This window comes from Peromyscus leucopus, chromosome 14 (genome assembly GCF_004664715.2).
Source record: "Peromyscus leucopus breed LL Stock chromosome 14, UCI_PerLeu_2.1, whole genome shotgun sequence".
Classification (NCBI taxonomy): Eukaryota; Metazoa; Chordata; class Mammalia; order Rodentia; family Cricetidae; genus Peromyscus; species Peromyscus leucopus.
Genome location: NC_051075.1, coordinates 44,380,944 through 44,393,598, shown reverse-complemented (window position 1 = coordinate 44,393,598; position 12,655 = coordinate 44,380,944). Strand labels below are relative to the sequence as shown.

The following is a 12,655-nucleotide window of genomic DNA, read 5'->3' as shown; positions in this document are numbered from 1 at the left end:
TCTCGCTTCAGGGGGAGGAATTCTCCTACTTCCTACTGCCCCTCACCCCCCCACCCAACACACACACACAACCTAAGCCTGTGTTCAGAACGCTTCTTCTCAAACTGGGAGGTCCCGAGATCCTCTCCCTCCCACATTAGTCCAAGCACTGCTTTCAGAATCTATCCGCTTCAACCATTTCTAATTCCCCCCACCCCAGTGTACACCCTATTGTTGGCCAAATACCGTCCCCCAATCCTCGGCACCTTGTGAAGCACGTTGTCCGGCAAAAGGTGCTTCACAACGTGACCAAATAAAGAATTCTGAGGAAGCAAGATGATCTTGGATTATCTCAGTGGGCCCAGCACAATCACCAAAGGCACCCAGCAGAAGCCTGGGTCAGAAGTCTACAGGGTGAGAATGGGATAGTCAGAAACCGAGATGGAGCGAGGCTATGCAGCTGCCTTTGATCATAGAGGAAGGCGATCACAGGTCAAAGGGTCCAGCAGCCCCATGGGCCCAGAGTAAAATCTGGCCTCCCTACCTTGAAGACTGGGGAGTCGGGGGTGGGGAGAGAGCTCAGTGGTTAAGAACACTTGCTTGTACAGAGCACCCAGGTTCAGTTCCCAGCACCCGTGTGGTGACCCCAGACATACGTGCACACAAAACACTCATACACACATTAAAAAAAATGAAGGGCTGAAGAGATGGCTCAGAGGTTAAGAGCACTGACTGCTCTTGCAAAGGTCCTGAGTTCAATTCCCAGCAACCACATGGTGGCTCACAACCATCTGTAATGAGATCTGGTGCCCTCTTCTGGCCTGCAGACATATATGCAGGCAGAACACTGTATACATAATAAATAAATAAAACTTTTAAAAAAATGAAGTTTAATGCTGTGTGTGTGTGTGTGTGTGTGTGTGTGTGTGTGTGTGTGTTAGTTACAGCAGAAGTAGGAAACTATTATGCTTCTTTCCACTCTAATGATTCCGGGTATCACTTGACCCCATTGGCCCATGAAGTTGATACAAGTGTTCCTTCTGGACTGTCTGTAACAGGGCAAGACACCAGAAGGTGCTCCATAGATGCCCACCAGGAGAACTTCAAAATCATACCTAGAACACCTCTCACCGCTCCCAGAGCCGAGAGAAAGCTACACAGTGGTTGAGATCAAGACCTAAGCCAGTTCCTCCTGGAAGTGTTCACATTAGTCACCGCCAGCAAGAGTCCCATGAGCCAAGACACAGCCGGCATCAGTGACTGATCACTCACCCCAGCAACCTCGTCATTCCCGGCCTCGCAGAGGCTGCCCTGCCGTGCCACAGACCCAGTGATCAGTCATAAGAGACTGGGGTTAAGACGGGAGCAGTCAAGTCTAGACACTGGGCGGCAATGATAAGGCCTCCCTATAAATATTCCAAAAAAAAAAGCAACCTACCAAGAAGTTTCACACACACACACAGAGGAGGGCAGTTACTTTTGCTCACAGCTGGGGTTACTCAGTACAGCTTCTGGCAAACCTTGTCACCACACAGAAAAAGAGACAAAGTACCAAGAGAGGAAGCAGGCGAGGCCTTGGAAGCAGCCTTGCAAGGTCCCAGAAGGCCATGCCAGAGGCAACTGCAAACCTATTTAAAGTGCCCGGAAGCCGCTACTTCTCTGTCTCTAGCTTTGAATGGTTTTTTTTTGTGTGTGTGTGTTTTGATTTTATGTGTATGTGTGTTCTGCCCACATGTATGTCTGTGTACCACTTGTGTACCTGGCACCCATGGAGTCCAGAAGAGGGCATCGGCTCCCCTGGAACTGAGTTACAGATGGTTGTGAGCCACCATGTGGATACTGGGAACTGAATCCAAGTCAGTGTTCTAACCACTGAGCTTTCTCTCCAGCCCCTCATCTCTAGGTTTAAAGGGATCAAGGTGGGTTGGGGCTGAGGATGTCATTAAGTGGTAGATTGCTTGCCTCACATGTACTAGATCCTGGGTTCAATCTCCAGCACTTACACACACACACACACACACACACACACACACACACACACACACACACCCCACATTCATGCTCGACCACTACCACTAGTTAGCAAACTTCAAGGTCAGGGCTCCAAAGCCCAGCCCCGAAAAATTACCCATGCTATCAGTCATCGCGTCCCTCCCCCACTCCCCATTTGGGGAGCTGCTTGTTTTGACACCTAGAAAAGGCCTATAGGGAGCTGACTGCAAGAGGAGAAAAGGAGCCACACTTTCAGAGCTATCGTATTTGTTACTGGAACAGCTTCAAAGGCACAGTGGGAATCTATTGGAGCCTGCAAAATGCCCTGGGTTCATACCACAGGCCTCGGAACCCGGTGGAGCTGATCTGAAGTCTAGGTCCTCTACTTCCCCACAACTATATGTGGCCTTCGGCTTCATTTGTCCATCAGCAAGAGTGGTTCCAATACTGTCAACCTCACCGACTGTCTCCAAGACCGGAGGACAGCAACCTGTACACATCATCATGCAGGAAGCCAACCAAGAACCAGAGAGAGAACGCTGGCTCCCAGAGCACCAGGATGAAATGTTTTTCTGACTTAGACCTTATTTTTTTACCCACCCATACCTCAAATTATGACTCAGCAGGTAAAGGCTTTGCCACCAAGCCAGGTGACAGTGAGTTCGATCCCTGGAACCCACATGGTGAAAGAGAGAACCAACTTCCTCAAGTTGTCCTCTGACCTCCACATGATGTAGTGCACATGCACACACATACACACACACACACACACACACACACACACACACACATACACACATACACACGTGTGCGCGCGCGCGCAAAAAATTAATTAATGTAAAATAAGAATAATAGAGGTTCAAGTCAAACTCAGTGAACCAGCTTGTCCTATCCCTTCCCACCAAACCAGTGTTTATCCATCTAGGGTCCCAACACAGTTCAGACCGTGATCTCACAACCTCACTCTTTTTTTTTTGATTTTTCGAGACAGGGTTTCTCTGTGTAGCTTTGCGCCTTTCCTGGGACTCACTTGGTAGCCCAGGCTGGCCTCGAACTCACAGAGATCCGCCTGCCTCTGCCTCCCGAGTGCTGGGATTAAAGGCGTGCGCCACCACTGCCTGGCGACAACCTCACTCTTAAGAGCAGTTCGGCTGATACTCAACACCAGCAAGAGCCCCACGGCTCTCGCTGCAGGCCACATTCCTCAGCATTCCATAGGGTGAGATGGCTGGGCTGTGGGGAACCACCAGCCCAAGCAGAATGACAGTCAAAGCATTGTGGGAGCAAAAGCACAAATAGGTGACCAACAATTCCATCCTTCACACCAGTCCTTATGTTTGAAGTACAGCTCCAGACGGACTTCTGGGACGGGGGACATAAGTCACCACAGCAAGGAAGAGAGCCAGTGTTCCTAAGACACAGGGAACCGCAAACAGAAAAAAAGCACAAGAGTACGAAAGAGCCCAGGACTGTGATGGTTTGTGATGGACGAGATCGGGCCCCCAGAGCCTCAGACAGTTGAATGCTTGGCTCACAGTTGGTGGAATTGTTTAGGAAGGATTAGGAGGCGTGGTCTTTGTTGGAAGAGGCGTGTCACTGGGGGTAGGCTTTGAGGTTTTGAGGTTTCAAAAACCCATGCCAGGCCCAGCCTTCCTCCCCCGCTAACCCCCTGCCTCCAACCTATAATTCAGATGTACGCCGAGAGCTTACATCTAGCGCCCTGCCTGCCTGCCTGCTTACTGCCATGTTCCCGGCGATATGGTCATGGACTCACCCTCTGAAGCTGTAAGCCAGCCCCCAGTTAAACGCTTTCTATTCTAAGCTGCCTTGGGTATGGTCTCTTCACAGCAGGAGGACAGGAACTAAGACACCAACATTCCTCTGAAGGGACCCAATCTCTGTCCCTAACTCACTGGGTGTACCTCCATGCCTACTCTCACTCAGAGGTAACAGTAGCTGCCCTTCCTAAGCGGTGGACTTCAGAATTCACTCTCAAGCATTTATTCAGCACCTACTTTGCACAGAGACATGGTGGCAGCCATAACAATGACTCACACACAGACCCAACTCACAAGAGCTTGTTCTATTAGGAGAAACAAGCGCATCAATCATACCAACAGGGGGTAGAGTGGCAGCCTCGGCTAGGGCACAGCTCAGTGGTGGAGTGCTGGCTAGCATGCTCCAGGTCTTGGGTTCAAGGCCTCGTACCATGAAGACAGAACAAATATCCACAGAGTGGAGTTATGAGACGCTTGTAAGCTCCAGAAGGCCTCCAGTTTAGGAATTTAACACTTCAGAGCACGATGCTAGGCCCCGAAGACACGAAATGAACAGCACACTGGCCCTGTCTTTGAGGAACCTGAACTCTAGAAGGAAAAAAGGGCGTATATACAATTGTTCCACATAACAATGCCTTGAGTGCTGGCCCAGAAATGAACAATGAATAATCAAAAGATGCTAACAGAAATCCAAGTCCGCCTGGGACCTGCAAGCCTTCCAGGAGGACGTGGTGTTTTGGCTGAGTGACAGATGATGAGTAAGCCAGATGAAGAAGAGATCTGAAGGGGTCAGGAAAGTCAGACTCCAAAGGCCCTGGGATCCTGTGCATCCTGGGGGCATCTGAACTGCTCTGTGGGAAAGGACAAGTAGTGCAGGTCTGGAAGATCAAATCCCAGGACAGGTGGAAACAGGCTCCAGGAGATGAGGGGAAAGAATATGGCCTTAAAAAAAAAAAAAAAACACTTGGGATACCGGCTGCGGCTGCAGGTATTCACAGGACCAAGAAGTTTGGCAAAGAATGCCCAGGACCTGCTGACTTTCCACAGCAGATTTCCAGAAGGCGTGGAAGGAGTGGGGGGGGGGTGGCACAGAGATCACTGGCTAAAAAGGAGTAAGACCTACTGCAACTCACATGCATCTGGAAGATGTGTGACCCAAGACCAAGGTGGCATGAAGCAATGCGTAAAATTAGGTGTTTCCAAACGGCAGGAAGAAGGGCCGGGATGCAGCTCGGTGCCAAAGTGCTTGCCTGTCAGGAAAGCCTGGGGTTGATGGGTAGCACCACATCAAACCAGAGGTGGAAGCAGGAAGATTGGAAGATCAAAGCCATCCTTCGCTGTGTAGGGAGTTTGAGTCTGGTCTGGGCTACAAGAGACCCTGTCTCAAAGGGGGTGGGGTACTGTAGGAGCTATCTATCACCCAAACAGCCTGGTGAAATTTCTCATGACCTGGGGCTATTACCCAACAGGGACCAACCGCGGTGATTCCAGATCTTAGCTGGAGGGGAATCTCCCTCTGGGAATAGAGGCCCATAGCTCTCATCTGGGCAGGGGAAGGATCCATTTGAATCTTAACATCTGAGGGCCCCACCCCCACCATGCACCACCTTCCTTTCCCACACATGTCAGAACTGGGGGGTGAGGCTGCCCCCAGGGTATCTCCCCCCCCTCCCCCCGTCTTGACTCCTTCCCAATTCTAAACATGAGACTCCAGGTACAGAAACAAACACACAAGAGCGCCTTCCAGGACGATGCAGTTAGTTAAACCATCAACTTCCTCATCTCCAGCTTCCCACAACCCACCCCCTTCCTCGGCCTGGCTTCCCCCAGGGGCCTTAGGATCCTAGCCCCGGGTTAGGGGAGTGGCTTCTCCAAGGCAGACCTTAGGGACTCAGACCCAAGTGTAAATCCTCCCAGGCGGCGAGGTCTTCAGATCTGGGACCTCACACGCTTTCCTGCCACACAGTGCTGCGGCCCCTGACAAACTCCTCCATTCACAGCACCTGCTCCCATCCCCCCACCCCCCACCCCCAGTCCCTCACATCCTGGCTAAGAGGCCTCAGCCAGAGGAAGGGACTAAGGAAACTCATCCAACCAGTTTCAGGTGGAGAGAGGAGCCTTCTCCCTCAGTTCAGAGCACACAAAGACCAGAATTTCGACAGTTCCCTCACCTGTCGCCAAACTCCGGAGGCTACACACACAGTACACAGGGCGAGGAGAGGCACAGCCCCGGGGGCAGTCCGCTCCACGAAGAGGGAGGCCTTGATACACACGTGAAAGAAATAGCGAAGTCCACGTGAGGATCTCTACCCTAGCTCCCCACACCTGCTGACCAGAGCTATGCAAATGGTAGGCGCTGGCCCCATCCGGCCTGGCACCCATGAGGTTATCCAGGACCCACTGTTCACCTCCTCTACTAATGGTGCCACTTGATTTCACCCAAAACAAACCACCTCCCCGTGGATTCTGGGAAAAGGAAGCTTCGGGAAGAAGTGAGAGATTAACTATGCTTTTCCCACTGTGTATGTATGTACATGTGTGGCTATGAGAGAGGTAGGATCACCCAACATCTTCTCTAGCCCCCTCAACTGTGAATGTTTAGAGGAGAGACCTCTGAAATCCCCAAGCAAAGCACTCCAAAAGCCACAGGATTGTCTGCCTGGTTCCCAGTCACATGACCAAACCTACTGGAAGCACCCAGGGCAAGGTAAGTAGAGGCCGCTTATCTACACCTCAACCAGGTATGGTCCTCCATTTCTGAACCTCCAGGGGAGACTCTGCCTTGCGCCCCAAACCTGTGGTTGTTCACATTCCCCAGAGGTTGCCAGGCAAGGCTTAGAGTCCCAGAGTCCCACCTGCACCCGACTCGTAACCCCTCGGCCTGGTCCCAGAGGGTACCTACCGCTTTCCTCAAAAGGGCTCCCATCCCAACACAAAGAGGAGCCCTGGGGAGGTGGCCAGGGGCTGGGGACCTGCATTCTCTCCGGAGTACGGCAGCCCAGCAGTTAACAGGCTCGGGCTGGGCCGGCAGCAAACTGCCACCAACAGCCTCGGGAATTAAAGTGCCCGCTGCCTCCTGTGAAACCTCTTCAATAAACGTCCTATTCAGAACCAGTTCCGCGTGTGGGTCATACTTGCTCACATTTCTCTCATTCCTGATTGCTGGGGGGGCCCTCCACGGAAATGCAGCTTCCCACCGCAACTCAGCATGTTCCTGACGGGTGAGGACCCATGCCACAGCCCCAGGGGGTAAGCGCCCTGCAGCTGAGGACCACAGATATCTCCAGAGACTAAGCACATGGGACACTAAATGCAGGAAGTCAAACACTGAGGACCCAGACAAAGCCAGATCAGTCACCAACACAATGCTCCATTTATGGGGCAGCTTCCCCCACTCAGGCCCTGACAGCCCAGGGCTATTAACCCTTCCTTCCTCACAACAGCAAGCTGAAGGGTGGGACAGAAGACACCAGTATTACCCTTGCTTTACCGGTCAGGAAAACTGAGGCGCAAGCTGTTTCCCAGATAGCAAACGAAAATCTCAGGCAACGTTTCGGGAGGGCGTACCAGGCACTGCTCGGGTACATTCGCTATGCGGTTTCACAACACTCCCCCACTCAAGACCATGCAGCTAGGGAAGTGGGGAGCCGGGGCTGGCTGGAATCCAGATCCCTGTGCAATTCATTCACAAGCCACACACACACACACACACACACACACACACACACACACACACACACACACACAGACAGGACCCAGAAGCCGGAGAAAGAGAGGAATCCTGGTCAGCCATCCCTCAGGTACCCTCATGGGATACCTTTTTTTTTGGGGGGGGGCTCCTTTTAAAAGTTAACATTTTGCTGGGGAAAAGTTCCCACATTTGACAACCTCCTAAAGAGGCCCAAACGCAGTCACCTGGGAATTCATAACTCACCCACAGATGCTTCCAGAAAGAAATCACTTGTGCGACCAGCAGAAGACAGCTGAGGGCAAACACACATCTTTTGCCCACACGCTCTGTGGTGGGTGGTAGTCATCTGCACACAGCACTCGGCGGCGAGGAACAAGCATCCTGAAGTACTTTTGTGAGTGTCCTGCCACTATATCCCACTTAAAACCACAGATGGCATGTCCGGGTGGCCCAGGCTTGTGCCCTTAGTGTTCTCCAGGCCTTGTCAATTGTGCTGGCAACTGTGTAGGGAATCTCCAGAAGGTGGCTGATGCGGACGAGCCGTGTGGGCAATGTGGAGAGAGATGGTATTTTGTGGGGGACTGTGGGGAAAGGAGAGAGGTGTCCTCCTGGCAGAGACACAGATACAGGCTTGAGAATGCCGGGATGGGGGTGTAGCTCCCTGGCCTGCTGCCTGGCCATACTCAGCCCAGCTGATGCTACAGAATCAAGGCTGAAATAACTTCCCCGGAGTAGAATGCTTGCCAGGCATGTGGGAGGCCCAAGAATCAGTTCCCCCAGCAAAGGTAGAGGATCACTCATGTTTGATCACTGTCTAAATCATAGGCTAGGTGCTGAGGACGTAGCAACCAGTAACTTGAGCAAGACATGGTTTCTTCTCGAAGAACTTAGGTGGCCACATCAGGAAACAGTTAACATATTTCAGGATGGTACTGAGTGCCAAGCAGAAGGGGAAAAAAACAGGAAAAATAGTGTGACTGGAGGATGGGATCTTCGTTAGGTAGAGGTGACTGTTGAGACACACACAGTAAACAGCAGCCAGGCAGGCAAAAGCTTCTAGTAATTTCTTCTACCCCACCTCAACCGTCCACTTCCACTTGTGACAAGCCACACCTGATCACCACCAGTAAACACAGATTTAAAAAATATCTTGCTTTGAATCACCCATCTCTCCAAACCCCACGATTGCCAAGGGGCTGGCTCCATGGCTCCATGAGAAAAGGCATTTTCTGCTAAGCCTAAGGACCTGAGCTTATCTCTGGGACCCACATAGTGCCAGAAAAACCAACTCCTAGAAGTTATCTCCAGAATTCCACATGCGGGCCCCAACACATACACACACACACACACACACACACACACACACACACACACACACTAAATGTAAAAAATAACTAAAGCCAGCCTGGCCTACAGGATGAATTCCAGGCCAACCAGGTCTACAGTAAAACCCTGACTCAGAAAAAGAAAAGAAAGAAAAGATTATAAGAAACTATGGACAACTCCTCTATGCCAATGATAAACAATACAAACAATGCGAATTCTGGAACACCACAAACCACTGACTGGTCCAGGAGGAAACAAAATCTGAGAAGACAGGTAGCAATTTGTAATTTTAAAAATTAAAATAAAGCCCAGCGGTGGCGGTGGCTCTTGCCTTTAATCCCCGCACTCAGGAGGCAGAGGCAGATGGGTCTCTGTGAGTTCAAGGCCAGTCTGCCTACAACTTGAGTTCAAGGACAACCAGGACTGTTACACAGAGAAACCCTGTCTCGAAAAACCAAAAACTAAAAAACTAAAAATTAAAATGAAAGCCCAGGACTAAAGGGCTTCAATGGTAAATTGTGGCAAACATTTAAAGAATCCATACCAATTATTCACAAACATCAAAAAACTAGGAAAGGGACCAACACTCCCCAAGTTATTCCGACTCTGTTTTACTGTGCTACCAAGACCAAACATAAATAAGAAAAGACCCAGACTGTAAAAGGTAAAATTATCTCTTTCTAGATGGCATGATACACAGAAAGTCCGATAAACTGGGCGGTGGTGGCGCACGCCTTTAATCCCAGCGCTTGAGAGGCAGGGGCAGGTGGATCTCTGTGAGTTTGAGGCCAGCCTGGTCTACAGGGCGAGTTCCAGGACAGTCAGGGTTGTTAGACAGAGAAATCCTGTCTTGAAAAAAAGAAATTAAAGAACATCAAATGAACAGACAGTCATTCATATTCTATCCATATTGAGCACTTAACACTGTTAAAAAAGGCAGTTCCCTTTTTTGGCGACTCCTGACAGATGCATCTGCAGACTCCGCTCTCCTGATCCCTGCCCCGCTAAAAGCGCAAGTCATCAAGACTGCACTCACGCTCGCTCGTGTAAGAACACAGAAGCCGAAAGAGAGAAGAGGGGACAGAAATAACACTTCATTTACATCGATGGGTTTTTAACAAGATAATTCAGTTCAGTTGGTGGGGTCTTGTGAGAGAAAGCTGCTCGCTGGGAAGCAGAGGCAGGTGAATCCCCAGGAACTCTCGGAATGGCCGTTCAGTGTGCATGCACAGCAGTGAACAAGGGACTCTTTCTTAAGCAAGGTCAAAGACAGGGAAGCATGTCCAAGGTTGTTGTCTGACTTACACACACACACACACACACACACACTCATACACAATTTTTTTTTTTTTAATTAAACACAGGGTTACCATATGACCCAACAATCCTAGTCTTAGGAAAAGAAAATCATTAACATATGCCTACACCAAAATGTTTATACATTACATAATCTAATGTTCACAGCAGCCTTATTCACTTTGAAAATGTGTTTACTTACTGGCAATGCTAGGGTCAAACCCAGGGGCCTTGTGCATCTAGCCAAGTACTTTACTACTGAGGTATGGCCCCAGGCCACAGCATTACTCAGAAAAAGGCTGATGCCAGCGGTGGTGGTGCACGCCTTTAATCCCAGCACTTGGGAGGCAGAACCAGGCGGATCTCTGTGAGTTCGAGGCCAGCCTGATCTACAGAGCGAGATCCAGGACAGCCAGGAAAAAAAAAATTGAAACAGAAATGAATAAATAAACATATATCCACACAATGCCAAATTACTTAGTAATAAGAAATGAGTTACTTTCTATAACATGGCACATGTTAGGATGAAGTGAAAACCTTAGGTCCAGCAAAGGAAGCCTGTCATAAAGACAGACAGTATATGACTCCATTTATACAATATGTCCAGAACAGACAACTCTAGAGAAACAGGAAGTGTTTCAGTGGCTGCCTGGAGATAGGAGCTGGTGACAATGGGAAATGGTTGCTAATGGGAACAGGTCTTAGGAGTAATAAAAACGTCATAAAATTCGATAGTGATGATTGTGCAACTCAGTGACTATACTAAAAACCAATGCACTGTATACACTGCGTATGGGTGACTTTTAATATACATGAAATATATCTCAGTGAAACCCTAAATAATAAAGAAAGAAAAACATTAAAGATAAGCCAGAAGGGAAAGTATAGATCATCCAATAAACAACGAGGGAAAATTGGCTAGTGTTGAAAAAAGTCATTTTACAAGGTTGACCATGGTTCCTTCCATACAAGGTTCTGGAAGCATTCTGTGACCATGACTGTGATCCAGAGTGAAACTTAGGCATCAGTTCACGTGCAAAAGCTCTTTCCTGTACTGCCAGCACCAAAAGCCAGCGATCAGAAAATACATTCCAGGTACATTTTAGATGGCGGTATAGTGGGTAGAATCTGTAACGTTTTATTCCTATAAGAAATGAGAGAAATAAGTGAATGATGAAATAATGAAAACTTAATATTCAGGATCATTAGGCACCAAGACCACACAGTTCCACGTCCTCAGCAGAGCTCAGAACTCCAAAAAAGGAGGAAATTCCTGTGGGAAGATTGAGATGGCAGTTCCTCCCTGTCATTTTCTGGCCTCAGAAAATGCTAGTAGGTGCAGAAGATGCATGGGAAGCATTCTTGTCTTGACAGAGACAAGCACCAGCCCGGGATACCTGGCAATCTGTTTTTTGTGGAACTGAGTTAGTGAGGACCCATCCCAACTCTGCTGTAACCCAAACCCAGCTCCAGCCCCACAAAGACAGGACAGAGAACAGTCCAAAACACCACACCTGCAGTGTCAAAACACTGGGAGAGGAGGGCTAAGAGCACCCGCCTCTGGAGTCCTTAGGAAGTTCAAATCCTGAGCTGGGGTGTGGCCGAGAAGACCCTGGGCTCATTTCCAATGCCACCAACAAAAAAATTTTTTTTTTCCTTTTAAAGGGTAAGGAAAGTTCAAATTTTCTCTTTTCTGGGTGTCAGCACAGCGGTCCTGGGCAATTCACCAGACCTTGGGACTTGGGAGCTGTGAGATCACTTCCCAATTCTCAACATCTTTTAAGAGCCCAGCCGAACGACCTGATTGGGAATCTTTTTAAAAAAAAATGATGTTTTACACTTCCTTGTCTCCCCAAAACGCAGTGAAGGGTGCATAGCTTGGCCTTTTCTTCATGAGTCAGGGTCACGGCTGCTGGCCAAGCGTCCATCGTCACGCTGATGATCCCCAGGCGGAAGGTATGTTCAGCCATGGCCCGCAAACAAATGACCCTGGGTCCTTCCGCTAGGACTGGCTTTTCCCGGTGTTTCTGTTTCGGCCTGCTTTCACTGCCAAACTCACCGCTCCAGAGCTGCTTTCTCTTTCTCTTCTGACTCCCTCACAGCTCTCGCTCTTACTGTCTGTAGTGGGCTCAGACAGGAGACACAGGCCATGGGTGGAAGTGAACCAGGCTCTGAGGAGGCTGGTGTGGATTTCACAGGCATCTCAAGCCCTGGTTATATGCTTTTCCTGGCTATGTGCAGAGGAGCAGGATGGTGAGGGAGTGGTGTTACGGGATATCATGGGACATGTATTCAAAGCTATAAGCACACCCTGCTGTCCTCTTCTGGCCCAATTTGCATGTATGCCCTGCAGCAAGCCGGGGAATATGGGTCCCAGTGACTCCAGGTTCTCTTTACACCTTGCAAGCTGCAAGAATACCAGGCTGCCTGCATCACTCGCTGTCGCTGCCTTGCCTGGGCGGGTTAAAATTAGAATCTGATGTCCTGATCACTTACTTTAAGACAAGAATAGATCATTTGTAAATCGGGCCTGGTGGCTCACATCTGTAACCCCAACCCTGGGCAGATGAGGCATTGTCTGAGCAAGGCCAGG

At 49.6% G+C, this 12,655-nt stretch overlaps 1 protein-coding gene across 8 annotated transcripts in view; it reads right to left on the bottom strand.

Moving 5' to 3' along the window:
• Plekhg3 (pleckstrin homology and RhoGEF domain containing G3) overlaps positions 1–12,655 on the bottom strand; it is a 43,966-nt gene that overhangs the window by 24,538 nt on the left and 6,773 nt on the right. For 3 of the 8 annotated variants that reach the window (XM_037210636.1, XM_028876068.2, XM_037210640.1), the window contains exon 1: positions 6,652–6,754. The exons of 2 other annotated variants lie outside the window; for them this stretch is intronic. In XM_037210636.1, the coding sequence (XP_037066531.1) occupies positions 6,652–6,675 (24 nt within the window). In that variant the 5' untranslated portion in view covers positions 6,676–6,754. Of the gene's footprint in view, positions 1–5,920; positions 6,068–6,651; positions 6,755–12,655 lie in introns of those variants that run through there. 3 more of the 8 variants (XM_037210642.1, XM_037210643.1, XM_037210639.1) reach the window with 2 other exon arrangements.